Source organism: Microtus pennsylvanicus, chromosome 10 (assembly GCF_037038515.1).
Source record: "Microtus pennsylvanicus isolate mMicPen1 chromosome 10, mMicPen1.hap1, whole genome shotgun sequence".
In the NCBI taxonomy this organism is placed as follows: Eukaryota; Metazoa; Chordata; class Mammalia; order Rodentia; family Cricetidae; genus Microtus; species Microtus pennsylvanicus.
In genome coordinates, this window is record NC_134588.1 from 100,144,502 (window position 1) to 100,172,342 (window position 27,841).

A 27,841-nucleotide genomic window follows, 5' to 3' on the forward strand; every position below is an offset into this window, starting at 1 on the left:
AGTGGACAACCTTGCCTTGTTCCTGATTTCAGTGGGGTCGCTGTGGGTTTCTCTCCATTTAGTTTGATGTTGGCTGCTGTTGACTTGCTGTATATTGCCTTTATTATGTTTAGGTATGTTCCTTGTATCCCTTCTCTCTTCAAGACCTTTATCATGAAGGGATGTTGTATTCTGTTGAAAGCTTTTTCAGCATCTAATGAGATGATCATTTTTTTTAAGTTTGCTTATATGGTGGATTATGTTGACAGATTTTCATATGTTGAATCATCCCTGCATCTCTGGGATGAAGCCAACTTGATAATGGTGAATGATTTTTCTGATGTGTTCTTGAATTTGGTTTGCCCGTGTTTTATTGAGTATTTTTGCATCAATGTTCATGAGTGAGCCTGGCCTGTAATTCTCTTTCTTAGTAATGTCTTTGTGTATCAGGGTTATTGTAGCATCATAAAAAGTGGTAATGTTCCTTCTGTTTCTATTGTGTGGAACAAGTATTGGTATTAGTTCTTTGAAAATCTTGTAGAATTCTGTGCTGAAATCATCTGGCCATGGGTGTTTTTTGTTTTTTGTTTTGTTTTTTTTTTTGGTTGGGAGACTTTTGATGACTATGTCTTGTTGGAGGGAGACCACTTGTTGATTCCCAGATGCTCAGCCCTGAAATAATCACACAGAAACTATATTAATTAAATCACTGCTTGACCCATTAGCTCTAGCTTCTTATTGGATGACTCTTACATATTAATTTAACTCATTTCTATTAATCTGTGTATTGCCACGCGCCTGTGGCTTACCAGCTAAAGTTCCATCTGGCACTGGTGGGGCTACATGACTTCTCTCTGACTCTGCCTTCTCTCTCCCCGCACTCAGCTTAGTTTTCCCCGCCTAGCTCTGTTTCCCTATAGCTTGCCCAAAGCAGTTCCTTTATTTGTCAATGGTAAACATAGCGTACAGAGAGAAATCCTATATCAGTTTCTATTTCTTTAGTAGTTATAGGTCTACTTAATTTGCTTATCTGGTCTTGATTTAATTTTGGTAAGTGATATTTATCCAAAAAATTATCTATTTCCTCTAAGTTTTCCAGTTTTGTGGAATATGGGTTTTTGAAATATGACATAAAGATTCTCTGGATTTCCTCCATGTCTGTTATGTTCCCCTTTTGATTTCTAATTTTGTTAATTTGGATATTCTCTCTCTGTCTTTTGGTTCGTTTGGATAAGGATTTGTCTATTGTTGATTTTCTAGAAGAACCAACTCTTCATCTCCTTGATTCTCTGTATTGTTTTCTTCATTTCTATTTTGTGGATTTCAGCTCTCAATTTGATTATTTCCTGCTGTCTAGTATTCTAGGGTTAGTGGGTAAGTTTGCTTCTTTTTGTTCTAGAGTTTTCAGATTTTTATGTTAACTCACTAATGTGGAATTTTTCCAGCTTCTTTATGTAAGCATTTAGTGCTATGAATTTTCCTCTTAACACTGTTTCATTGTGGCCCATAAATATGGGTATGTTGTGTGGCCATTTTCATTGAATTTTAAGAAGTCTGATTTCTTCCTTTATTTCTTCCTTGACCCATTGATGATTCAAGTGAGCATTGTTTAATTTCCACAAGTTTGTGGACTTTCTGAAATTAGTATTGCTGTTGAATTCTAATTTTTAGCCATGATAATCCGATAAGATACATGGGATTATTCCAATTTTTTGTATCTGTTGGAAGTCTGTTTTGTTACCTAGTATGTGGTCAGTTTTTGAGAAGGTTCCATGAGGTGCTGAGAAGAAGGTATATTCTTTTATGTTTGGATGGAATGTTCTATAGATGTCTGTTAAGTCCATTTGATTCCAAACATCTGTTAGTTCCCTTCTTTCTCTGTTAATTTCTGTCTGACAGACTTGTCCAGTGGTGAGAGTGGAATGTTGAAGTCTGCCACTATTAGTGTGTGGGGTTTAATGTGTGATTTAAACTTTAGAAGTGTTTCTTTTACATATGAGGGTGCCCTTGTATTTGGGGCATAGATCTTCAGTATTGAGATTTCCTCTTGATAGATTTTTCCTGTGACTACTATGAAATGTCCTTCTTTGTCTCTTCTGATAGATATTAATTTGAAGTCTATTTTGTTAGATATTAAGATAGCTACACCAGCTTGTTTCTTAGGTCCATTTGATTAGAAAATTTTTCCCCAATCCTTTACTCTGAGGCAATGTCTGTCTTTGAGGTTGAGATGTGTTTCAGCAGAAGGGTAGATTCTGTTTTCATATCCAATCTGTTAGCTTATATCTTTTTATAAGTGAGTTGAGTCTATTTATATTAAGGGATGTATTTTTCCCTTCTTTGGGATTTGCTGCTGTAAGATCATCTATTGTGTGTGTGTGTGTGTGTGTGTGTGTGTGTGTGTGTGTGTGTGTGTGTGTGTGTTTGGACGTAGCTAATTTCCTTGGGTTGGAATTTTCCTTCTAGTACTTTGTGTAGGGTTAGATTTGTGACTAGCTATTGGTTAAATCTGGTTCTGTCATGGAATATCTTGTTTTGTCCATCAATGGTGATTGAAAGTTTTGCTGGGTATAATAGTCTGGGCTGTCATCCGTGATCTCTTAATGTCTGCATTAACACTTGACCACGACCTTCTGACTTTCATTGTTTGCATTGAGAAGCCAGGTGTAATTCTGACAGGTCTACCTTTATATGTTACTTGGCCTTTTTCCTTTGAAGCTCTTACTATTCTTTCTTTATTCTGTATGTTTAGTGTTTTGATTATTATGTAGCAAGGGAACTTTTTTTTGATTCAATCTATTTGGTGTTCTGTAAGATTCTTGTATCTTCATATGCATTTTTTTATATTGGGAAAGTTCTCTTCTATGATTTTGTTAACTATATTTTCTGTGCTTTTGAGTAAGACTTCTTCTACTTCTTCTATCTCCATTATTCTTAGGTTTGGTCTTTTCATGGTGTCCCTTTTTTTTTATAAATATTTTGTGTTAAGCTTTTGTTAGATTTAATGTTTTCTTTGACTGATGAGTCTTTTTCCTCTCTTGAATCTTCAGTGCTTGAGATTCTTTCTTCTTTCTCTTGTATTCTGCTGTTTATGACTGCACTTGTGGTTCCTGATTGTTATCTCGTAATTTCCATTTCTATAATTCCCTCGATTTGTGTTTTCTTTATTGTCTCTTTTTCAGTTTTCAAGTCTTGAATCATTTCTTTCATATGTTTGATTGTTTTTTCTGGGTTTTCTTTAAGGGATTTGTTGATTTCTTCCAATTTTTTTGTTTGTCTTTTAGTCCATTTCTTTGAGGGAATTTTTTTATTTCCTCTTTAAGGTCTTCAAACATTCTCCTAAAGTTATTTTTAGGTCATTTTCTTCTGCTTCATCTTCATTTAGGTGTTCAAGTGTTGCTGTTGTAGGGCCACTAGTTGCTCTTTGTGGTGTGGAGTGTGTTCTTACCTTGTCTACCTATATTTTCCTCTGATTGGTGTAGTTGGGGCTGTGTCTCTGGTGATCAATCTTCCAGGTGCGAGTGGATCCAAGGCTCAGATGATTGTTCCTCCTGGTGAAGCCAGGGCCATGGTTCCAGTCACCCTGGAGGTCACTCCGTGTTCCCAGTGGTTGTTTAGCACTCCCAGGGGTGGCTCTGCTATACTAGGAGTCTTTTGGCCCTGCTCCCATGGAGGTTGCTTGCTTGGGGCTGCTCCTGCTGAGGTCCCTGCCTTGGGCCTGCTCTGGCAGAGGCTGTTGGCTCAGGCCTGCTCCTGCAGAGATCCCTGGCTTCAGTCTGCTCCCTCAGTGGTCACTCCCTTGTACCTGCTCCTATGGAGGTCATTGCCTTGGGCCTGCTCAGCTGAGGTCGCTGGCTCAGGCCTATTCCCACAGATGTCCCTGGCTTGGGCCTGCTACCACAGAGGTCCCTAGATTGGACCCAGTACTACAGAGAGGTCTCTAGCTCGGGCCTGCTTCCTCAGAGGTCCCTGACTCATACCAGTCCCTCAAAGGTCTCTGACTTGGGCCTGCTCCCTCTTTGGTCACTCCCTTGTACCTGCTTCTGTGGAGGTTGTTGCCTTGGGTCTGCTCCCAGGAAGACTACTTCTAAGTAAGATGAATTCAATGGACTTGAGTTACCATCCTACCCAAAAATCTAAAACCAAACCAGAAATATACATACATACATACATCTATCTCCTGACATGGGGAGATACTGTCTGAAGTTGAAAGATAAACACCAGGGACAACTATAGAGAGAGAGTCCAGGCTCCCTCCTGTGTATTCCAACTCACCTAATGAATGAAACTTAAAGTTGTTACAGGTTATAGGGGACCAGGCAGAGCCTGAGAGAGTCAGAGGGAACCAGTGGGATGCAGCTAGGTGCAAGGGGACCATTTCAGGGAATGAGCACCATTTGTTGTCTTGATTGTGTTAGGTCCCAAAGAAACCCAGGACAAGGTCTGAGGTACACATGAACATATCAAAGCAGATGCTGCCCACCAGGCTCTCTCAGCACCCCAAGTACCTGTTACAGAGTTCCAGTTCCTCTCAGTACCTCTCGCTCCCTACCCTACTCAAACCTCTCCTGCCCCTGAGCTTCTCTTTCCTGCATAACTCAGCCTTTTCAGCCGTGCACTCCCTTGCTTCTCCTTTTGTCCTCTTGGCTTCTGGGTCTTCAGTCTCTTGATTCTCTTTGCCTTCCTGGTCTTCTCCTCCTCTCTTGCTCTCTGCCCCCTTGTGGCCCCGCCTCTTCTGCTGACCACATTCAGTCTGTAGTCCGTACTCTTCCAGATGCCTCTGGATGTTCTCTCCCTCATATCTACAATAAAAACCTTCTCCTTGATCATACAATGGAGCCAGCCATCATGGCCTCATTTCCATGCAGATTATGGTAAAGATTTTACAGGTATAAGAATGTGCTGAAACTGGGCACATTAAATACATGCCAGTTACAGGGTATGGTAGTACAATGCCTTTAAGTAGAGGCAGTTGTATCTCTGTGAGTTCAAAGCCAGCCTGGTCTACAAACCTTGTTCTAGGCTACCCAGGGCTATACAGTAACACCCTACCTTTAAAAAACAATCAATCAACCAGTGCCATTTATATTACATTTTATCAGTTATACCTAATACAATACAGAAGCAAGGACAGAATAATATAGAATGCTGGTAAATTCCAAAAGACAAATATAAATTAGTTAAAAGTCAGTCTTTCTAAAGGATTAGAAGCCAGTGATTTACTGGCTTCTAAGAAAGCAATTTATTATCAATTGACTTTTAACCAGATTCTCACTAATTTTTAAATGTAACAGTCAGTTAAAAAGATCTACACAATGAAATTCTCTGAACAAAGGAAACCACCAGGTAGGATGGCGGTACACACCTTTAATCCCAGCTTCAGACCTCTGTGAGCTGGAGGCCAGCCTGATCTGCTCACCGTTTCAGGCCAGCCAGAATGATCTCTCTCTCTCTCTCTCTCTCTCTCTCTCTCTCTCTCTCTCTCTCTCTCTCTCTCTCTCTCTCTCTCTGACACACACACACACACACACAACTGCTGATATAAAACCTGGTTCCTCTCAGTACTTCTCACCCTTAGATGTCATTTTTAAAAAGATGCTAGCTTTTTGAAAAATCAAGTTATAGGACAATGACAGCTGCATTTGTGCAAACTCTGGAAGACATTGTGTGCCTATGTCTACAAGTAGAGAAAGACTTAAAGAAGGGACGGGAATAGCACACGCACTACACACCTCGTTATCTCTTATCATTCTGTGACAGGCAGTATGTAAGGGTCGTTCATGTTAACTCCATAGTATGCACATATTACCTGAGTTAGTTTTATATGTGTGTGCAAGTCTTATGGAAAAGATGTCAATGTGATCTCAAGTAATGTATGAGAAAACCGGATGAAGAGAACATCTGAAAACTAAAAACTGAATAGAGTCAGATTTCTTTTCATTTATGTGACTCTTTATCAATAGTTTTGTTAAGTCGGTGGCTACTGGTTACCTCACCTCAGTTTCTGTTATGTAATTCTTAGTAATTTCATGCATTTAGATTATTATATGTGGTGTTTTTTCCCTCTTTTGTAGAATCTTGTGAATGAATGGCATCAAAACTTAAGCCTCTTCTCTCACACCATTGAGGAATGGATGAACTGTCAAAGAAATTGGCTTTATCTTGAACCAATCTTTAATTCTTTAGAAATACAAAAGTAAGAAAATAAAAAACAACATTATGTACAGCTTAAAAATGCACAGGGGGATTTAATCATCCAGAAATGATCTCTTCAGTGGGCCAACAGCATCTGTGGTTTGGATGTGAAATGTCCCCTATAGGTCATGTGTTTGAATAGTTGATCTCAAGGTTTTTGTGGTTCCTGGGAAGATTGAGGAACTTTTGGAGATATGGAACCTTACAGGAGGAAATGGGTGTTGATTGGGAGCCTTGAGGTTTCACAGCTATGGCACTCCCTGCTTGTTCTCCACTTCCTAACTGTGAATGCCATGTGTGCAGCTGGCCTCCTGCCACTGCCATCCATTCCCATCCTGGTGGAACACACACACACACACACACACACACACACACACACACACACACACACACGTCACGCATCTTGTCACAGTCACAGGAAAAGGGACTAGTGCATCATGGACGCACAAAGGAATGACCTTTATTATAATAATGTTAGACCATTATTATCTTCTCATTCATAGACTATTACAAGAATGCTCTTACTTTTGAAAACTTAATTACCTTAATTGCTAACATAAAGCTATGGAAAACTGAGATGTGTCAGAGTATGATGGTCCTTGAGCCATATTATGTCTCTCTCAGGTTCTGGAAGATTAAAGAGGTTTTGATATGAATAAGAAATATGCTTTTTAGCAACATTCATACCTAAGTGGAAATTTCTCACTTTGCACCAGATAGAACAGAGGAACTTGGCGTTTGTTAAGCGTTCCATTTTCCCCCTTCATCTACAGCACTCAAATTAACTGGCTTCTAGGTCTTTAAAGTAATTAATCTTGAAAGTGCTCAAATGGAGACAAATGAGAGAATTGTTTAAATGAAAGTACTGCTGTATAGGGGACAGTATTTTTGTTATACATGTTTAGTTCCTGACACGTGGGTGCTTGGTACTCTTGTTAAGTCCAAGTTATTCTGAATGTAAGGAGTGTACCTTTTACAACTTGACCTTTAAATTTCAGACTTTAAATCCTCTGCCTACTGCAGATGCTGTTTATTAATAAAGAGACAAGAACAGTTGTCCTTTTGCAAACTTTGCTAAAGTAGGAAAGGAGTCTTTATTTAAGAGATGCTGAAGTGTCTTTAAAATATGTTTAAAGTAAGAAAGAAAGGAACCAATAATAAACCTGTGACTAATTTAGGGATACCAGTGGGAAGGAACCAGAGTCACCAAGGAGGAGAATTCCAAACAGGGTTCTGTAAGAGTCAAGGTTATTGGGAGGGCAGCATTAGAACCACCCAGAGAGATGGGACTGGGATGAGGCTTAGCAGGACACAGGTGTGGGGGACTCAAGTGTCTTCCATGACAATATTTTTGTTGAGTTACAGAAACATTTAGCACCATCACCCAAAATGGAGAGTGGGATGATGATGGAAGGTTCCTAGGAGAGTTTAACACATACTGCCTTGAAGTATGTGGATATCAAAACCTAAGCTTGCTTTCCTGGAGACAAAAGTCCCAAGTCAGACAGTGGTGACAGATGTTTCCAAACTGGGGCTATCTACAAAGATCTCCAACCCAAATATCAGTGGGTCAAAACACAGGAGTCCCTTAAAGGTGCCACTTATCAGTGGAGCTTGAAAATCAGTTGTATGTGGTCAGCTGGAAAGAGCCAGGGAAGGCTGCAGTGAGTTCCTGCTGAGGGGAAAACCCAGAGGAACATTCCACAGATATCTGCCATCCCAGAAGGCAGTCAAGAGACAAAAGAGGCAAGCTGTAGGACAACCAGGTTACACAGAGAAACCCTGTCTCAAAAAACCAGAAAGAGGTGGGAGAAGAGAGGCAAAAGAGGATTCAAGGTGGTAGCAGCTGAATGGGAGTTGGAAGAGACATTACCTCTGACTCCACCTCAGACTCCAAGCCTTGGGGAACTTGGATGAGGTTGGGGCTACTGTGGAAAGGAAATCTCAGTGAGCAGAGAGCGTAAAAAGATCATAAACTCTTGAAAATATTCCCACACCCAAGCCCAGCAGCAGCAAATTATCAGTTGATTGTGTCACATATGAGGTTTGATTCTTTTAGCCAAGGGATGAAATAGTGATAATATTCCATGAAGGAGAACTTCCGTAAAGACAGTGGCACATGCCTTCATATCCCTCCCATCTAAGAATGGATAACCGTCTACAGACTGTGGATTTTATTAAGAACATGGGGATATATAATCCTTCTCCTAGACTGCTCCCCCCACTGCCTTCACACCAAAGTTGAGTCCCTTTGAAACCCAGATCCTAAGACTGCCACAGAGTTTTCCCAGGATCCCATTGCAGTTCCTCTTCTAAATTGGCTTTCAGCTGTGATGTAATACCGAATTTAATCAACGTGTGAAAAGATACGTTTATCTTGACCTACAGCTTGGAGGGTTTCAACTCATGCCTGCTCGATGGATTGCTTTAGACATGTGGCAGGGCAGCGCCTGGCAGCAGCAGTGAACAGCAGGGGCTTTTCCCTCGTGCTGTGCTGTGACTGGGAGCAGAGAGAGGTGGGACGAAAGGGCTGGAGTTTCAATGGGTCACACCCCAGGGACCTAAGCTCCTCCTAGAAGGGCCCATCTCCTGACTGCCCACAGTGTCAGGGACTGGGGACTCTCTGGCTTTGGTAGACAGTCAAGATCCAGACTGTTGCACCTCTAAGACACAGACAGCTTTTATTTATCTTACATAGAATTGCTATGATTCTATTTTCTGCTATACAGAAAGTAAAATCTTGGTAAGTGACAACTGTATGCTTAATCTATCCTGTTTATCTTGGAAGATATATTGCTTATACAAAATAGATAAAATGGATAATCAAGTAAAGAAAAACATATCAAAATTGTCTTAAAAATTCAACGATATATATTTTCATTGCAAAATTTCAAAATTGTTTACATTTCATTTTCTTTTTAAAGACAGCTGGCAGCTGAAACAAAACTTTTCTCCCAGGTGCTCGTCATGTGGAAAGAAATAATGTCGAGAGTACTGAATAAGCTAAATGCTTTGCATATAACTATCTCTACAGGAGTCATCGACGTTCTGAAAATTTGCAATACAAATCTTGAAAGTATAAAGAAAAGTCTGGAGGTAAACTGTGCCACCCAAAGTGTGGCCATACGGTGATGCACTGCGGAACCTGCCACCAGGGCAGACTTCCTCTCTGCGTCCCTGCTAGCAGCTTTTCTAATCCTCACTGCCATTTTTAATTTAATGAAAATGCTATCACAAGAAAAAAAATGGGTGGACTAATCCAATAACCCTAGAGGACAGGACCGACTTTGACACATACTCACATCAAGTTGAAAACAGTCATAGCTGTCCCCCAGTACAGAATACGATGGTGCATCTGGAGCCCCAGAGCCGGCACAGGGAGCACTTCAGGCTTAATGAAGGCTAACGACTTGATTAGCCCTCCCGTTTCTTAAGGTTGGTACGTGCAGCGGAAGCTGGGGCAGAATGCCTTGATGTCTGTGAGCTGCACAGCAGAGCAGCAGGAGACCACAAGACAGAGAAGTTCCCAGGGAAGCAAGTTCTGCACACATTGGAGATCTAATGCTCACCCATAAGACATTTATGTGAATGTCTTCAACTGTGGGCACAATCCTTTGTCTATGGTTTTGCTTCTCCTGGTTCCCTTACTCATGATCAGCTGTGATTTGAAGATACTAAATAGGAAATCCTAGAAGTGATTGATGGGTCTTTAATTATGACCTGGTTTACATAGTGATGAAATCCTGCTCCATCCTGTTCAGGACATGACCCATCCCTTTGTCCCGGGTACATCCGTCCTGCATACTAAACAGCTCGTTGCCCTTCACGTATTAGATCAACTGCCATAGTTTCTAATGCTATCTCCTAGAAATATAAAAGGTTTACAGCTCCCCAGGATTTCAGGCTTCCAGAAGGGTCTCTTCTACAGATAAGAGTGGCTTCTTGGTAGATAATTGTGGTCCTGGTAGATAATTGTGGTCCTAGCTGAAGGACAAGTGGTTATGTATCAAACAGCCCAGAAGCATCGGGAGTAAAGAGGAGTTGATAAACCGATCCTTAAGAGGCATCAGTATTAAGAATGGGATCTCTCAGTGATACCTGTGCTCAGCCCCATGGTGGTGGCGGTGGCAGCGGTGTGGCCAGGCCGTCCCAGTTGTTTCTTTGTTGTTAGCTCGCTTCTGTTTTCATTCCCCTCTATTTCCATTTTGCCTTACTAAAAAGTAGCCCAGCTTTCATGGAGCATGAGCTATCCTTTTGGCTGGACCTAGCGTGCACCTTTAATACTGTAGGCCAGGTGCGGGTGTGATCCCAGATGGCTGGAAACATGTTCTCAGCGGCATTTCTTTTGGCTTTCAACAGGATTACCTTGAAATTAAAAGAATGGTTTTCCCAAGATTTTACTTTCTCAGCAATGCTGAACTTCTTGACATTCTAGCTAACAGCAGGAATCCCCACTCCGTGCAGGTAACGGCCTTGCCCTCGCCCAGAATTGTTTCCTCACTCCGTCAGGGTTTGCCATGTAACTGACAAGTGTGTTCTGGTTTGCAGCCTCATCTCGTGAAATGTTTTGAAAACATAAAACGCATGCTACTGTGGAAACAAGAAGTTGGCCCTCCGGCTGTGAAGATGCTCATCTCTGCTGAAGGAGAAGGCCTTGTGCTACCCAAGTACGAGGAACGCGCTGCAACCAACCCGTAAACTGTAGAGCCAGTGTCTTCAAAGATAATGTCCGTGTGTGAACATGCGCTCTCCCCCACCTCACCACAAGTGGGCTCTCTGCTCACTTTGGCTCTAACATAAAGTCGGACAGAACAAAGGAAGTGTGCGACCCTGGGCACTAATTCGCACTAGCTTTTGTTCCACACGAGTCTGACTTTTCAGCTAGGACAGAAATTTGGTATCTGGGGTTGGTTGGTGTTGTTCTGACCTAAGGCTTCACTGTGGTGGGTTCCCAGGCAAGTGTAGCAAGCCAAGGCCTTCTCTCTCACTGATCCAATTTACCAGCCTCAGCGAGTCCTCTTACCTCCAGCATCTGGCTCCTGAGACAAGCTTTACTGGGGGAAAACAGCGCCCTGCCCAAGCTTTCCTACCAAACAAAGCCCCCAGTCCAATTTAAGTATTTGAAATCACCAAAAATATCTTTAATTTTTTAAATTTACATGCATTGGTATTTAGCTTGCATGTATATCTGTGTGATGGTGTCGGGTACCCTGGAGCTGGAGTTACAGACATTTGTGTGGGTGTCAGAATTTGAACCCAGGTTCTCTAGAAGAGCAGCCAATGGTCTTAACTGCTGAGCCATCTCTCCAGCCTCCCAAAAGTATCTTAAAATACAATTTATCTCTAATACATCCTATGCTATGTGAAATCTAATTATAGTCTTGCTTTTGATATCAGAATTCCCTAAAGAAATATATTTTACTGAATGATTTTCCAAGTAAAAATCAATAAAAACCAGAAGATACAGTGTTACAGTTCTTGGTCCCAAAAGTAATATGTGTGCCAAAACTTATTTACAATTTTCTCAAAGAAATGAATGTTGATATCCATAATATATGGTAACTTTTGTAATATTTTTAACAACTTTTAGGAAAATTCGTGTGAGAGCTGCTGTAGAGCAGTGGATGGTGAATGTTGAGAAGAGCATGTATGACGTGCTGAAAAAGTGAGTACAGCGCTCAGTCCCGACGCTCCGCAGTGCGTGTGCTGCGGGTGTGCGTGTGCTGTGGGTGTGCGTGTGCTGTGGGCGTGCGTGTGTGCGTGTGCTGCGTGTGCTGTGGGTGTGCGTGTGTGTGTGTGTGTGTGCTGTGGGTGTGCGTGTGTGTGTGTGTGCTGCGTGTGCTGTGGGTGTGCTGCGTGTGCTGTGGGTGTGCGTGTGTGTGTGTGTGTGCGTGTGCTGCGGGTGTGTGTGTGTGTGTGCGTGTGCTGCGGGTGTGCGTGTGTGTGTGTGTGTGTGTGCTGCGTGTGCTGTGGGTGTGCGTGTGTGTGTGTGTGCTGCGTGTGTGTGTGTGTGCTGCGTGTGCTGTGGGTGTGCGTGTGTGTGTGTGCTGCGTGTGCTGTGGGTGTGCGTGTGTGTGTGTGCTGCGTGTGCTGTGGGTGTGCGTGTGTGTGTGCTGCGTGTGCTGTGGGTGTGCGTGTGTGTGTGTGCTGCGTGTGCTGTGGGTGTGCGTGTGCTGTGGGTGTGCGTGTGCTGTGGTGTGTGTGTGCTGTGGGTGTGCGTGTGTGTGTGTGTGTGCTGCGTGTGCTGTGGGTGTGCGTGTGCTGTGGGTGTGCGTGTGCTGTGGGTATGCGTGTGTGTGTGTGCGCGTGTGCTGCGGGTGTGTGTGTGTGCTGCGTGTGCTGTGGGTGTGCGTGTGTGTGTGTGCTGCGTGTGCTGTGGGTGTGCGTGTGCTGTGGGTGTGCGTGCGTGTGTGTGTGTGCTGCGTGTGCTGTGGGTGTGCGTGTGCTGTGGGTGTGCGTGTGCTGTGGGTGTGCGTGTGCTGTGGTGTGTGTGTGCTGTGGGTGTGCGTGTGTGTGTGTGTGTGCTGCGTGTGCTGTAGGTGTGCGTGTGTGTGTGTGTGCTGCGTGTGCTGTGGGTGTGCGTGTGTGTGTGTGTGTGCTGCGTGTGTGTGTGTGCTGCGTGTGCTGTGGGTGTGCGTGTGTGTGTGTGTGTGCTGCGTGTGTGTGTGTGTGCTGCGTGTGCTGTGGGTGTGCGTGTGTGTGTGTGTGTGCTGTGGGTGTGCTGTGGGTATGCGTGTGTGTGTGTGCTGCGTGTGCTGTGGGTATGCGTGTGTGTGTGTGTGCTGCGTGTGCTGTGGGTGTGCGTGTGTGTGTGTGTGTGCTGCGTGTGCTGTGGGTGTGCGTGTGTGTGTGTGTGCTGCGTGTGCTGTGGGTATGCGTGTGTGTGTGTGCTGCGTGTGCTGTGGGTATGCGTGTGTGTGTGTGCTGCGTGGGTATGTGCTGTATGTATATTGCATGTGCTGTTTTGAGTGTTGTGTTGTGGAGGCCCAAAAATGTGACCCTATTTTCACATTGACCAAAGGTCAGAGAGTTGGAACTTACTTCTAGTCCTTCCAGGTTATTGTGCTTCTACCTCAAACAAAGGTCCCACCTAGATTTAGATCAGAGAGTTCTGCTCTCTTAAGGTTATTATCAACAGGTGTAGCTATTTCAGGAATAGAGAAGTAGATATAGTTCTACCGCAAACAAAAGTCTAAGTTCCAGTTCCCTTAAGGAGATAAATTGGATTTTACCCAGGGAGTGGTTTGCCCACAGAATGTTTTGGTCTAGCGTGAGAGTGTGACTTGTTCTAGCAACAGAATTTTTAACTATGGATGTAGCCCACAACCTTTAATTGGTCTGTTCATTTCCTTGTATCATGTTAATGCAGTTCTTTGTCTTACTCCTACCTTTTGGGGCCAGGGGTATTTTAAGCAGTTGGAAATTAAACACGAGAAATTTTTAGTATTCACTGGAACTCCCTCCGGGCACTATCCTATATGTTTCTATTTAATTATTTTTAAACGTGTCTTTGTATTCTTTACTATATTTCTAAATCCTAACACCCCTATGCTATCAAGAGGTATTTTTGTAGAGGCTGGTCTCTGACAATGTATGTGTTGTGTGGGTGTGTTCTGTGTGTGTGTGTATGGGTGTGTGGTATGGATGTTGTGTGTGTGTTCAGTGTGTTGGTGTGGTATATATGTGTGCTGGAGTGTGTGTATAAAACTTGGCCAGCTACTAGTATAACTGAAATATTCAGAGAAACACATGAAGTGAATTTTAATAGAGCATGGTGTGTATGAGTGATGAAAAACTCAAGTGTTTTTGAAGTGCAGATAGTAGTCTGAATGCACACTCATAGCCACCATGAAGACTGCTCTGTTCAAGTGTGTGTGTGTGGGGGGGGGGGGTGCATGCGCATGTTCCAGGGCATCCATCAGCCAGGGAAGTCATCTCCAGCCTGCTTTCAAAAGCCATCGGGCTCACTAGTGTGTGCTTCCGTTGCACTTTTACTCCCTCACATTGTTGAGTCAGTTTAGACCAGGAGGAGAGAGCAGGGCTGGAGACAGAAGGGGCCTGTGCACACGAGGGTAGCACTGCCTAGTGACAGCCTTTGCTTAGTATCTTCAGTGTTCTCCTCTTTGTATTTTATTCTGTTGTTGCCATCTCCGTACAGGGGAGAAAGAATCCCAGAGGATGAACTTCTAAACTAATTTGACTGGAACAGTTGTGTTACATTTTTAATTTATTAAAAACCTTTTTCACCTAACATATTTTAATCATATTCTTTCCCTTCCCAGCTCCTCCCAGCTCTCCCCCCGCACCGCCATCCCACCCAACCGCATGTTCTTCTCTTTTTGTGGAAGAGCTACTTTATTCATATTTACTAACATTTGGAGAACCAGTACACGGTTTCTAGAACACAACTGATCAGTGGCATCTGCTGAAGTCACTGGGAATGTGTTGTCTTCCCCTTGCCTCTCTCTGTTTCTGTCCTGGGTGATAGGAGACGTGGAGTAAACAGAAAGATATACTGCCCCAGTAAAAATTGTTTTTGAACATAGCCTTTTTAGCTTTGTACCCTTTATAACATTGTAATTCAAAGCTAATATATGTCTTTCTTAAGACACTATATGTTTCTACCCGCCCAGACCCTGCCAGGGAAAGGGAAGCGGAAATATTGTACATTACTTGTGAACAGTTAGCAGTGTTACTGCTTCTTCATTAGGCGGCATCGCCATTGAGCATGGATGGATAATATAAATGTATTTTTTTTTTGGCTTATAGATTTTTAATTCAAGGCATTGAAGACCAGAATGACAAGACTTTTCCTGAATGGGTACTGTCACATCCAGGACAAGTGGTCATCACTGTGGTGAGTCAATGCCGCTTTGGACCGTGAAGACGGGAGTTAGCCTATGGTTGCAGTGCTAAGAAAGTAAAAATATGAAAACTGAGTTATCTTAAGGGTAGTAATACATCCTGGTTATTTTGAAATGTATTTTAAAAATAAGATAAGTGTATTTATAGATACATGAATAATAACATAAACACAGTAAAATTATTGGTGGTTGATAAATTCTTCCTATAATGAATGAACAGGTATTCATTCTATAATTCCTTCACTTTCTTAGAGTTTAAAAATCTTCAGTTTATAATATAAAATAAAAATAACCGATAAATTATTTTCCTAAAAGTGTATATTTATATTGTACTATATACACGTCTATTGTTACCATTAAAAGTTACTCCAAACTTAGTGGCTTAAAACTACTAAATTTGTTAGTTTAAAGACCTACGGGTTAGAAGAACAGTGCAGGTCTCCCTGCTGAGGGGTGTCCTAGAGAGAAGGTCAGCAGCACACCTCAGTTTATGCCTCTTTCTGCATCTTCAGAGCTGGTCGTGTTGCATCTCTGCTCTTCTCCAGACATCCTTCTCCAGTCCTGTCTCCTGTGCAGAGACAGGAAGAAATCTCTAGTTGTAAGGATGCATGTGACACAGGAAACCCAGAGGGAGCGCTCCATCTCAAGGTTCTTAGTCACATCCGTCTTCACAGGTTCTGGGGTCAGGACATGAACAACCGTGTAGCCGTTACTCTGCATATCTGTTAGTGTTGCTAGCATTTTCTTGGGGTTAAAAGAGAAAAGGCTGCAGGGATTGCTCAGCAGTTAAGACAATGATTTCCTTGCAGAGGACCCAGGTACGGCTCCCAGCACCCAAGTTGTAGCTCACAACCTTCTGTAACTGCAGTTCCAGGGGATCAGACACTTCTTATGACCCCCGTGACCCCTGCATACATGTGGCACACATATGTATAGGCAGGCACATACATATACATATAAACAAATTTTTTAAAAGAGGAAAAGAAAGAAAATCAGAGAAGTGTGATACTAAGAAAACCAACATTTTCAGTTGTCCTAATATATGCAAATTGTATGAAATAAGAGAAGATAGAGGAGCCCCAGGGGGAATAACATTTAAGGAATCAAAGAAAGACAAGCCCGTGGCAAGTACTGGACCAGAGTGGGGTGGGGCAGAGCAGGAGGTAGGAGAGTGGCCGTGAAGTTAAGAGATGACTTTTAGTTTGTTTCTTTGCTCTTACACTAGAAAAATCGAATGGTCATAAGAAAAGAGGGTGCTCCTCATTTGTGAGGCCTTTGGAGATCTGGGTCACGGTTTGCAGGTGAAATGTGCCCCCACACCACTTGACCTACCTAGAGGTGCTAGGTGCCTGCCTAGAGGAAGCCGGTCACTAGGGACTGGAGTGTAAGGCAGACCTTGAAGTTTTATAGTCTCGGTGGGTGCCATGTTCTTTGTCTGTCTGAGAGCAGAGCAGCCTCGTGTTCCTGACAGCACCAGCTGAGAACTCTTCCCCCTCCCACACCATGCCTTCTCCTGACATGGCAGGCTGCACCCGCAAACCACAAGCCAGCATAAGCCCTTTCTTAGTAGGTTGCTGCTTGTCAGGGACTTTGTCATGACAATGTGTTGTTTTTAACAAAAGCTCAGTTGTTCAATTTTACTAATAGAGACCTGAGAGCCAGATGCTGGGGTGAAAACCTGCTATCTCAGAGAGGCAAAAGAAGCACCCAGTTGACCTTTGTCCTCCACCATCCCCAAAGCCTCCTCTCTCCTACCTTTTCAATCAAGTCCTCTCTTACCCCACGCCCCTACCCTCCACTTCCTGTGTGTATCTCTCTCCATTCTCCCCACTCCTCTTACTTGCTATGCTTTTTTTTATTAATAATCAAATATCTTGTAACAACAATGAGAATGCCACTAATACAATCTGAAACTGACAATCACTTGTCAGTCAGCAGGGTCAATGTGAACTTTGGAGACTGGTTTATCTGGAAAGAGGAAGGTAGAAAACCTTTGCCATAGCAACCGCTAAGGATCACAGAAAGCTCTTATTTTTAAAAAGTCCCCATTTTTTCACTTTGCCTGACCTGCCACAATTTTCAAGTCTTCACTAAGGTCACCTAGGGATGTAAACAGACATTTTGCTTTCCATTTGACTAAGTAAATGCCAGGTCTTAGGCTGAACGGCTGGTATCAGCTGTTTCTATGAAGCTCCTCCCGGGTTTCTGGAGGCGCGTGCTTCACGACAGCAGTGCACATGTTCCCCCACCTCCATCTCCTCAGTTCTTACTCATTTACCACCCCGGGGCATAATTTACAGCTCTCTTGAATTTACACTGTTGAACTCTCCACAGAGTTGTCTCTAAATAAACATAAAAAGATATTTTTGAGAGAATGGATGAGATAGCGCTATATATTGGCCATGAAGAGATTTTCTATATAGATTTGTCCATAATATAGCAATTAGTAATTTCTCTGCAAATAAGTGTGTCACCTGTTACAGGTGGTGGACCTTGGAGAATGAAGCGGATAAATGAGGCAGACTAAAGTCTCATGCAATAACCAACTTTGTTTAGAAGCTCCAGACAGTCTATACTCCGAGGGTTAGGAAAGGTCACAGCAGTAAAGTTCTCAGGTGTTCAAGCTTGCTACAACCACACGGGCACGCCATGTATGGGGGTAGGGGGGACATATTTTCCCATAGAGAAAATGAAGACTAGTTTAAACGTTTAATTGAGTATCAGCATCAAGCGATAACAAGTGATGTGAGGTAAATTCCCTCCTGTCCACTACACCTGGGAGGAGCACGAAGAAACATTCCAAGAACAATTCTGCGTTTTGAAGAAACTGAGTCACAAGACTCTTGCCTTATTTTCTTGCGTATTCTCACACACTCAGAATCCTCCTCGCACAACTCTGCTCCTGGATCATGCTCCAACATACACATTTAAGTGGAAAATGTTTTTAAATGCTATCCACAGTATTCCCTCATAATGGATGCTCTCACTGGAGGCTGTAATTCATGAATCACCTCAAGATGTGCACAGTGGAAATCTTGACTATGTAGTTGTTTGTCCTGCCTGCTTCCCAAGCCTCAGGCTCTAGCCACTCAGTGATCTGGTGATTGAGTTAGTTTCTAAATCATCTCCCCAGGGAAGAGCACAACAACTGATTGTCCAGTGTCAAATGGTCAGCCCTGAAAACATGCAAGCAATAGTATGCAGATTGAGCAGATTTTATTTGTGTGTTTAGGAATGTATATAACAATGACTAATAAAAAAAAGAGGACGCGACTTTGAAATAGTGCTAGCAAGGGCATAAGGGGAATTTGGAGGGAAATGATGCAATTATATCATAAACTCACAAATTTAAAGAAATCATTTGTTATTTTAAATTTTTTATTTATTTTACATGCCAGCCTCAGTTCCCCCTGTGTACCCTATTTTTTAATAGCTTCTGTTGCATGCAAAAAGGAATGCTGGGAGTGGGTCTGGGACCTCCGAGTGAGTGGGCCTGAGCCAGAGACCTCCATGGGAGTGGACCCAGACTGGGGGCACTTGTGGGGGCAGTTTTGGACCTGTGACCTGGACCAGAGCAGGACTGGGGCAGTAGGCTCCACAGGAGCAGGTGAGGGAGGCCCTGAGAGAGAGGGCCTGGACCAGGGCCTCTGCAGGTCGTGAGTTTGGGGCCTCTGAAGTGCTAGGCCTGAGCCAGGACCTCTGCTGGTCTAGGTGCACCTAGGCAGGAGCAGGCCTGAGACAGCAAGCTCCACAGGAGGAGAAACAAGGGAGCAGCCACTGAGGGAGTAGGCCAAAACCAGAGACCTCTGTGGGTGGGGCCGTGAGTCTAGGACCACCAAGGGAGTGGGCAGGAACCAGAGACCTCTGTGGGTTCAGACACTCTGGGACCTCCCAGGGAGTGGTTGGGGCCAGGGACCTCTGCCCATCCGGGCATAAATCCCGAGCCATAAAAACAGACAAGAGGGAGTAGTTCCTTTGTCTCCATAGCCTGCCTGCAGCAAGCAGGGTGGGCTCTTTGTTTGCTAGCTACCCAAGCAGCACGGAGTTTCGATCTGGGCACCAGGAGAGACATCATTGTGGTGAGTGAGTGAGGCGGCAGCCAGGAACAGGGAACTCAGACGTTCCTCATCCCTCCTACACTTCCTGGTCATCCTGCAGGGGCTATACTGCCCGATACCTCCTCTCTCTTCCTATCCCATCCAGCTTACATCCAGATCCCCCCACCCCCTGTCTCCCTCCCTCCCTCCCCTCTTTGGTGGCATAGCACCTCCCAGCTCAGCCTGCTTGGTCGCTGGGACCAACCCTAATCCAGAGGGCAAAGGGGAGGGCGGTAGTTCCTCTGTCTCCATAGCCTGCCTGCAGCAAGCAGGGTGGGCCCTTTGTTTGCGAGCTACCCAAGCAGCACAGAGATCCGATCTGGTCATCAGGAGAAACATCACTGGGGAGTGACATCACTAGGAAGGTACATCAGGGGGCAAGAAGACCTGCTCCTGTAAAAGAAGATCCATGGGGGAGCATTTGGAGGAAAAGATGGGCAGGTGCCAATGCAAGAATTCACCCAACAATCTGAAAAACAACATGAAACCACCAAAACCCAGCGACCTCACAACAGGAGGACATGAACACCTTAATCAAGAAGAAGTAGAAAAAACTGACTTTATGAAAGTGATAGAGGCCCTTAAACAGCATATAAAAAACGCCTTTATAGAAATGGATGAGAAGTATAACAGAAAGTTTGAGGAATTGAGTAAATCAGTGAATGATACCCTAGGAAACCAAGGAAAAACAATCAAGCAGATAATGGAAACAGTTCATGACTTGAAAACTGAAATGGAGGCAAAGAAGAAAACACAAACAGAGGGCAGGCTGGACATGGAAAATCTAGGTAAACGAATAGAGACTACAGAAACAAGCATAACCAGCAGAATACAAGAGATAGAAGAAAGAATCCCAGATTCTGAAGATAACATAGAGAAAATAAACGCACTGATCAAAGAAAACAGCAAGTCCAACAAACTCTCATCACAAAACATTCAGGAAATATGGGCAACAATAAAAAGACCAAACCTAAGAATAATTGGAGTAGAAGAAGGAGAAGAAGTGCAGCTCAACGGTCCAGAAAATATACTTAATAAAATTATAGAAGAAAACTTTCCCAACCTGAAGAAAGATGTACCTATGAAGGTTCAAGAAGCATACAGAACACCAAATAGGCTGGATCAAAAAAAAATCCCATCGCCATATAATAATCAAAACACAAAGCATACAGAATAAAGAAAGAATATTAAGAGCCGCAAAGGAAAAAGGCCAAGTTACTTATAAAGGTAAACCTATCAGACTTACACCTGACTTCTCTATGGAAACCATGAAAGACAGAAGGTCCTGGATAGATGTACTGCAAAAATTAAGAGACCATGGATGCAAGCCCAGACTACTATGCCCAGCCAAGCTTTCATTCACTATAAACGGAGAAAACAAAATTTTCCAGGATAAAAACAAATTTAAACAATACGTAGCCACAAATCCAGCCTTACAGAAAATAATAGAAGGAAAATCACTAACCAAGGAGTCCAACAATGACCACAATAACTCAGACATCTAGAGACCCTTCACCAGTGCAACTCAAAGAAGGGAAGCACACAAACCCTACTACTAAAAAAGTGACTGGAATTAACAAACACTGGTCATTAATATCACTTAATGTCAATGGGCTCAACTCACCTATAAAAAGGCACAGGCTAAGAGATTGGATACGAAAACAAGATCCAACATTCTGCTGTTTACAAGAAACACACCTCAACCACACCTACTCAGAGTAAAGGGCTGGGAAAAGGCTTATCAAGCAAATGGACCTAAGAAACAAGCAGGTGTGGCCATACTAATTTCTAACAAAGTTGACTTCAAACTTAAATCAATCAGAAGAGATGGAGAGAGGGACATTTTATACTCATAACAGGGACAATTCATCAGGATGACGTCTCAATCCTGAATATCTACGCCCCTAATATAAAAGCACCCACATACGTAAAAGAAACATTACTAAGACTCAAGGCAGCCATCTACCGCACACACTAATAGTAGGAGACTTCAACACTCCTCTCTCACCAATGGACAGGTCAATCAAACAAAAACCTAACAGAGAAATTAGAGAATTAATGGAGGTAATGAAGCAAATGGACTTAACAGACATCTATAGATTATTCCACCCAAAGAGGAAAGAATATACCTTCTTCTCTGCAGCTCATGGAACCTTCTCGAAAATTGACCACATACTCGGTAGCAAAGCTAACTTAAACAGTTACAAAAAAATATTAGTAACCACCTATGTCTTATCAGATCACCATGGATTAAAGTTAGAATTCAACAACAGTGCTACCCCCAGAAAGCCTACAAATTCATGGACTCTGAACAGTCAACTACTGAACCATACCTGGATTAAGGAAGAAATAAAGAAAGAAATTAAAGTCTTCCTTGAATTCAATGAAAATAAAGAAACAACATACTCGAACTTATGGGACACAATGAAAGCAGTCCTAAGAGGAAAGTTCATCGCACTAAGTGCCTACTTAAAGAAAACAGAGAAAGCACATATTGGAGACTTAACAGCCCACCTGAAACCTCTTGAAAAAAAAGAAGCAGACTCACCTAGGAGGAGTAGAAGACTGGAAATAATCAAACTGAGGGCTGAAATCAACAAAATAGAAACACAGAAAACAATCCAAAGAATCAATGAAACAAAAAGCTGGTTCCTGGAGAAAATCAACAAGATTGATAAACCCCTATCCAAACTAATCAAACGGCGGAGAGAGAATACGCAAATTAATAAGATCAGAAATAAAAAGGGGGACATAACCACAGACACAGAGGAAATTCAGAGAATCATTAGATCTTACTACAAAAGCCTGTATGCCACAAAACTGGAAAATGTAAAAGAAATGGACACTTTTTTAGATAAATACCATATACCAAAGTTAAACCAGGACCAGGTGAACAATCTAAACAGACCTGTTGGTCGCGAAGAATTAGAAGCTGTTATCAAAAACCTCCCTACCAAAAAAAGCCCAGGACCAGATGGTTTCAATGCAGAATTCTGCCAGAACTTCCAAGAAGAGCTAATACCTATATTCCTTAATGTATTCCACAATATAGAAACAGAAGGGTCACTACCAAATTCCTTTTATGAAGCTACAGTTACTCTGTACCAAAACCACACAAAGACTCAACCAGGAAAGAGAATTACAGGCCAATCTCACTCATGAACATTGACGCAAAAATCCTCAACAAAATACTGGCAAACCGAATCCAAGAACACATCTGAAAAATTATCCATTATGATCAAGTAGGCTTCATTCCTGAGATGCAGGGGTGGTTCAACATACGAAAATCTATCAATGTAATCCAGCATATAAATAAACTGAAAGAAAAAAACCATATGATCATTTCATTAGATGCTGAAAAAGCATTTGACAAAATTCAACATCCATTTATGATAAAAGTATTGGAGAGATTAGGGATACAAGGGTCATACCTAAATATAATAAAGCTATATACAGCAAGCCGACAGCTAACATCAAATTAAACGGAGAAAAACTCAAAGCCATCCCGCTAAACTCAGGAACACGACAAGGCTGTCCACTCTCTCCATACCTCTTCAATATAGTGCTTGAAGTTCTAGCAATAGCAATAAGACAACATAATGGGATCAAGGGGATTCGAATTGGAAAGGAAGAAGTTAAACTTTCATTATTTGCAGATGATATGATAGTGTACATAAGCGACCCCCAAAACTCCACCAAAGAACTTTTACAGCTACAAACAGCATAAAATATCTTGGGGTAAATCTAACCAAGGAAGTAAAAGATCTATTTGACAAGAACTTTAAGGCACGGAAGAAAGAAATTGAAGAGGATACCAGAAAATGGATGGACCTCCCTTGCTCTTGGATTAGGAGGATCTACATAGTAAAAATGGCAATTCTACCAAAGGCAATTTATAGATTCAATGCAATCCCCATCAAGATCCCATCAAAATTCTTCACAGATCTGGAGAGGACAATAATCAACTTTATATGGAAAAACAAAAAACCCAGGATAGCCAAAACAATCCTATACAATAAAGGATTGTCTGGAGGCATTACCATCCCTGACTTCAAACTCTATTACAGAGCTACAGTAATGAAAACAGGGTGGTACTGGCATAAAAACAGAGAAGTTGACCAATGGAATCGTATAGAAGACCCGGATTTAATCCCACAAACCTATGAACACCTCATTTTCGATAAAGGAGCTAAAAGTATACAATGGAAGAAAGAAAGCATCTTCAACAAATGGTGCTGGCACAACTGGATGTCAACCTGTAGAAGAATGAAAATAGACCCATATCTATCACCGTGCACAAAACTCAAGTCCAAATGGATTAAAGACCTCAATATCAGCCCGAACACACTGAACCTGATAGAAGAGAAAGTGGGAAGTACCCTACAACAGATGGGCACAGGAGATCGCTTCCTATGTATAATCCCAGCAGCACAGACATTAAGGGCAACATTGAATAAATGGGACCTACTAAAACTGAGAAGCTTCTGTAAAGCAAAGGACACTGTCACTAAGACAAAAAGGCAACCTACTGACTGGGAGAAGATCTTCACCAACCCCGCAACAGACAAAGGTCTGATCTCCAAAATATATAAAGAACTCAAGAAACTAGACTTTAAAATGCTAATTAACCCAATTAAAAAATGGGGCACTGAACTGAACAGAGAATTCTCAACAGAAGAAGTTCAAATGGCCAAAGGACATTTGAGGTCATGCTCAACTTCCTTAGCAATCAGGGAAATGCAAATCAAAACAACTTTGAGTTATCATCTTACACCTGTCAGAATGGCTAAAATCAAAAACACCAATGATAGCCTTTGCTGGAGAGGCTGTGGAGAAAGGGGGACACTCATCCATTGCTGGTAGGAATGCAAACTTGTGCAACCACTGTGGAAGTCAGTGTTTAGGTTTCTCAGGAAATTCGGGATCAACCTACCCCTGGACCCATCAATACCACTCTTGGGAATATACCCAAGAGATGCCCTATCATATGACAAAAGCATTTGTTCAACTATGTTCATAGCAGTATTATTTGTAATAGCCAGAACCTGGAAACAACCTAGATGCCCTTCAATGGAAGAATGGATGAAGAAAGTATGGAATATATACACATTAGAATACTACGCTGCGGTAAAAAACAATGACTTCTCGAATTTTGCATGCAAATGCATGGAAATAGAAAACACTATCCTGAGTGAGGTATCCCAGACCCAAAAAGATGAACATGGGATGTACTCACTCATAATTGGTTTCTAGCCATAAATAAGGGTCACGGAGACTACAATTGGTGAACCTAGAGAAACTAAATAAGAAGGTGAACCCAAGGAAAAACATATAGTTATCCTCTTGGCTATGGGAAGTAGACAAAATTACCGGGGAGAAAATTGGGATCTTGGGGGTGGTGTGGGATGGGGGTAAGGGGAGACGGGGAGAGAAAAGTTAGAAGGGAAGGAGGGGGAAAGGAGGATTGGGATAAAGGAAGGTTGGACAGGGGAGCACGGAACCACAATTCTTAGTTAAGGGACCCACTTTAGGGTTGGCAAGAGACTTGACCCTAGAGCGGCTCCCAGGAGCCCATGGTGATGTCCCCAGTTAGTCCCTTGGGCAGCTGAGGATAGGCAACCTGAAATGACCCTATCCTATAGCAATACTGACGAATATCTTGCATACCACCATAGAACCTTCATCTGGTGATGGATGGAGATAGAGACAGAGACCCACACTGGAGCACTGGTCTGAGCTCCCAAGGTCCCAATGAGGAGCGGAAGGAGGGAGAAGATGAGCAAGGAAGTCAGGACCACGAAGGGCGCACCCACCCACTGAGACAAGGGGGCTGATCTAGTGGGAGCTCACCAAGGCCAGTTGGACTGTGACTGAAAAAGCATGGGATAAAGCCGGACTCTCTGAACATGGCGAACAATGAGGGCTGATGAGAAGCCAAGGACAATGGCACAGGGTTTTGACCCTACTTCATGTTCTGGCTTTGTGGGAGCCTAGCCAGTTTGGTTGTTCACTTTCCTAGACATGGACGGAGGGGGGAAGACCTTGGACTTTCCACAGGGCAGGGAACCCTGACTGCTCTATGGACTGGAGAGGGAGAGGGAGAGGAGTTTGGGGGAGGGGGGAAAGGGTGGGAGGAGGGGTAGGGAAATGGGAGGCTGGGAGGAGGTGGATACTTCTTTTTTTCTTTTTCTCAATAAGAAAAAAAAAGACAAGAGGACTAATGGAACAGAATCGAAGACCTAGATATCAATCCACACATCTGGCTTTGACAAAGAAACAAAAAATATAAAATGGAAAAAAGGAGGCATATTTACCAAATGGTGCTGGCATAACTGGATTTTCAACATGTAGAAGAATGAAAATAGATACATATCTATCACCAGGCACAAAACTTTAATTCACTTGGCAATTTATTTACAAATATGACCATATACAGACCTGATTTAAAAAATTCTTCACAGACCTCGAAAGAACTGTACTCAACTTCATATGGAAAAGCAAAAAAACCAAGGATAGCCAAAACAATCCTAAACAATAAAAGAACTTCTGGAGGCATCACAACCCCTGACTTCAGACTCTACTACAGAGCTACAGTACTGAAAACAGCCTGGTATTGGCATAAAAACAGACAGAAGGACCAATGGAACTGAATCGAAGACCCAGATATTAATCCACACTCCTTCAAACACCTGATTTTTGACAAAGAAGCAAAAAATATCAAATGGGAAAAAAAGCATATTTAACAAATGGTGCTGGCATAACTGCATATCAACATGTAGAAGAATGACAATAGACCCATATCTATCATCATGCACAAAACTCAAGTCCAAATGGATCAAAGACCTCAACATAAAGCCAGCCACACTGAACCTCATAGAAGAGAAATTGGAAAGTACAGTTGAATGCATTGGCATAGGAGACCACTTCCTAAATATAGCTCCAGGAGCACAGACAGTGAGAGAAACAATAAATGGGACCTCCTGAAACTGAGAAGCTTCTGTAAAGCAAAAGACATGGTCAACAAGACAAAACAACAGCCTACAGAATGGAAAAAAAGATCTTCACCAACCCCACATCAGACACAGGAATGATCTCCAAAATATACAAAGAACTCAAGATATTGGTCATCAAAAGAACAACTAATCCAATAAAAAAAAATGGAGTACAGACCTAAACAGAGAACTCTCAACAGAAGAATCTAAAATGGCTGAAAGGCCAAGATCAAAAACACTGATGACAACTTATGCTGGAGAGGTTTTGGGGTAAAGGGAACACTTCTGCATTGCTGGTGGGAATGCAAGCTGGTACATTCACTTTGGATTTCAGTATGGTGATTTCTCAGAAAATTAGGAAACAACCTTCCTCCAGACCCAGCAATACCACTTTTGGGTATATACCCTAAGGATGCTCAATCATATGACAAGGACATGTCTAGCGTATGCGAGCCAGGAAAAGGGCTGGAGATTTAAACACATACACACAGAGACATGGGGACACGGATCATTTTTGAAACAAGAATGACCCTTTTATTGTGTTCAGGGGCAGCTTGTATAGGGATCCTTAACTGATTGCCATGCCCCAGTCAAAACCACCAGAAACCATTCCCCTGCCATCAGGAACTTCTGAGGGTCCCATGCTCAGAGCAGCTGCAAACACAGGAAAACAAGTTGTTTTGCTCCAAGCAGCTGCAAGCATAACAAGTTGTTTAGAAGAAATTCAGGGTCTGGGGATCCACAGCCCCCAACAGACATGTGCTCAACTCTGTTCATAGCAGCATTTTTTGTCATAGCCAGAACCTGGAAACAACCTAAATGCCCCTTGACCGAAGAATGGATAAGGAAAATGTGACACATTTACACAATGGAGTACTACACAGCAGAAAAAAATAATGACATCTTGAAATTTGTGGGCAAATGGGTGGAGCTAGAAAACATCATATTGAGTGAGGTAACCCAGAACCCAGAAAGACAATTATCATATGTAGTCACTCATAAGTGGTTTTTAGACGTAAAGCAAAAAAAAACCAGCCTACAAATCACAATACCAGAGAACCTAGACAATGAGGACCCTAAGAGAGACACACATGGTTCTAATCTACATGGGAAGTAGAAAAAGACAAGATCTCCTGAGTAAATTGGAAGTATGAGGACCAGGGCAGAGGGTAGAAGGGGAGGGAATAGGAAAGGAGAGGAGCAGAGAAAAATGTATAACTCAATAAAATCAATTAAAAAACAAAAAAAGAGAAATGCCAATTAATACACTAGGTGTCTATCATCTACCCTCTTAATCTTTCTCTGGAAAAATATCACCACAATATATATTTCCTCTATGCTAATTCTTCCCATTTCATATATCTGTATAGCTCCATTTCTGTGTTTTTAAGCAGTTTAAATTTAGCATAACTCAAGTGAGTTCATGATGCCCCTTATCCAAACACGGCCTCTTCCAAAAGACACTGTCTAGACGAGAGGCTGAAGTCACAATCGACCTGATTTTCCACATTCAGGAGCTTTGCTGATGGCTTGTCTTTCTTTAACTCCACTATAGTGTAGATTATCTGTGTTTTAGTAAATAAAGCTTGCCTGACGATCAGTGCAAAGTAGCCACACTAGTCATCCATACAGGCCAGGCAGTGGTGGCACATTCCTTTAATCTCAGTAGCCACACTAGTTAGCCTTAGAGACCGAGTGGCGGTAATGTATGCCT

At 42.6% G+C, this 27,841-nt stretch overlaps 1 protein-coding gene across 1 annotated transcript in view; it reads left to right on the top strand.

Annotated features, from left to right (window-relative positions):
- Dnah14 (dynein axonemal heavy chain 14) overlaps positions 1-27,841 on the top strand; it is a 243,864-nt gene that overhangs the window by 56,538 nt on the left and 159,485 nt on the right. Inside the window, exons 22-27 of the mRNA XM_075987370.1 lie at positions 6,054-6,175; positions 9,099-9,270; positions 10,534-10,638; positions 10,723-10,841; positions 11,765-11,839; positions 14,944-15,031. Of these exons, the coding sequence (XP_075843485.1) occupies positions 6,054-6,175; positions 9,099-9,270; positions 10,534-10,638; positions 10,723-10,841; positions 11,765-11,839; positions 14,944-15,031 (681 nt within the window). The remainder of the gene's footprint in view (positions 1-6,053; positions 6,176-9,098; positions 9,271-10,533; positions 10,639-10,722; positions 10,842-11,764; positions 11,840-14,943; positions 15,032-27,841) is intronic.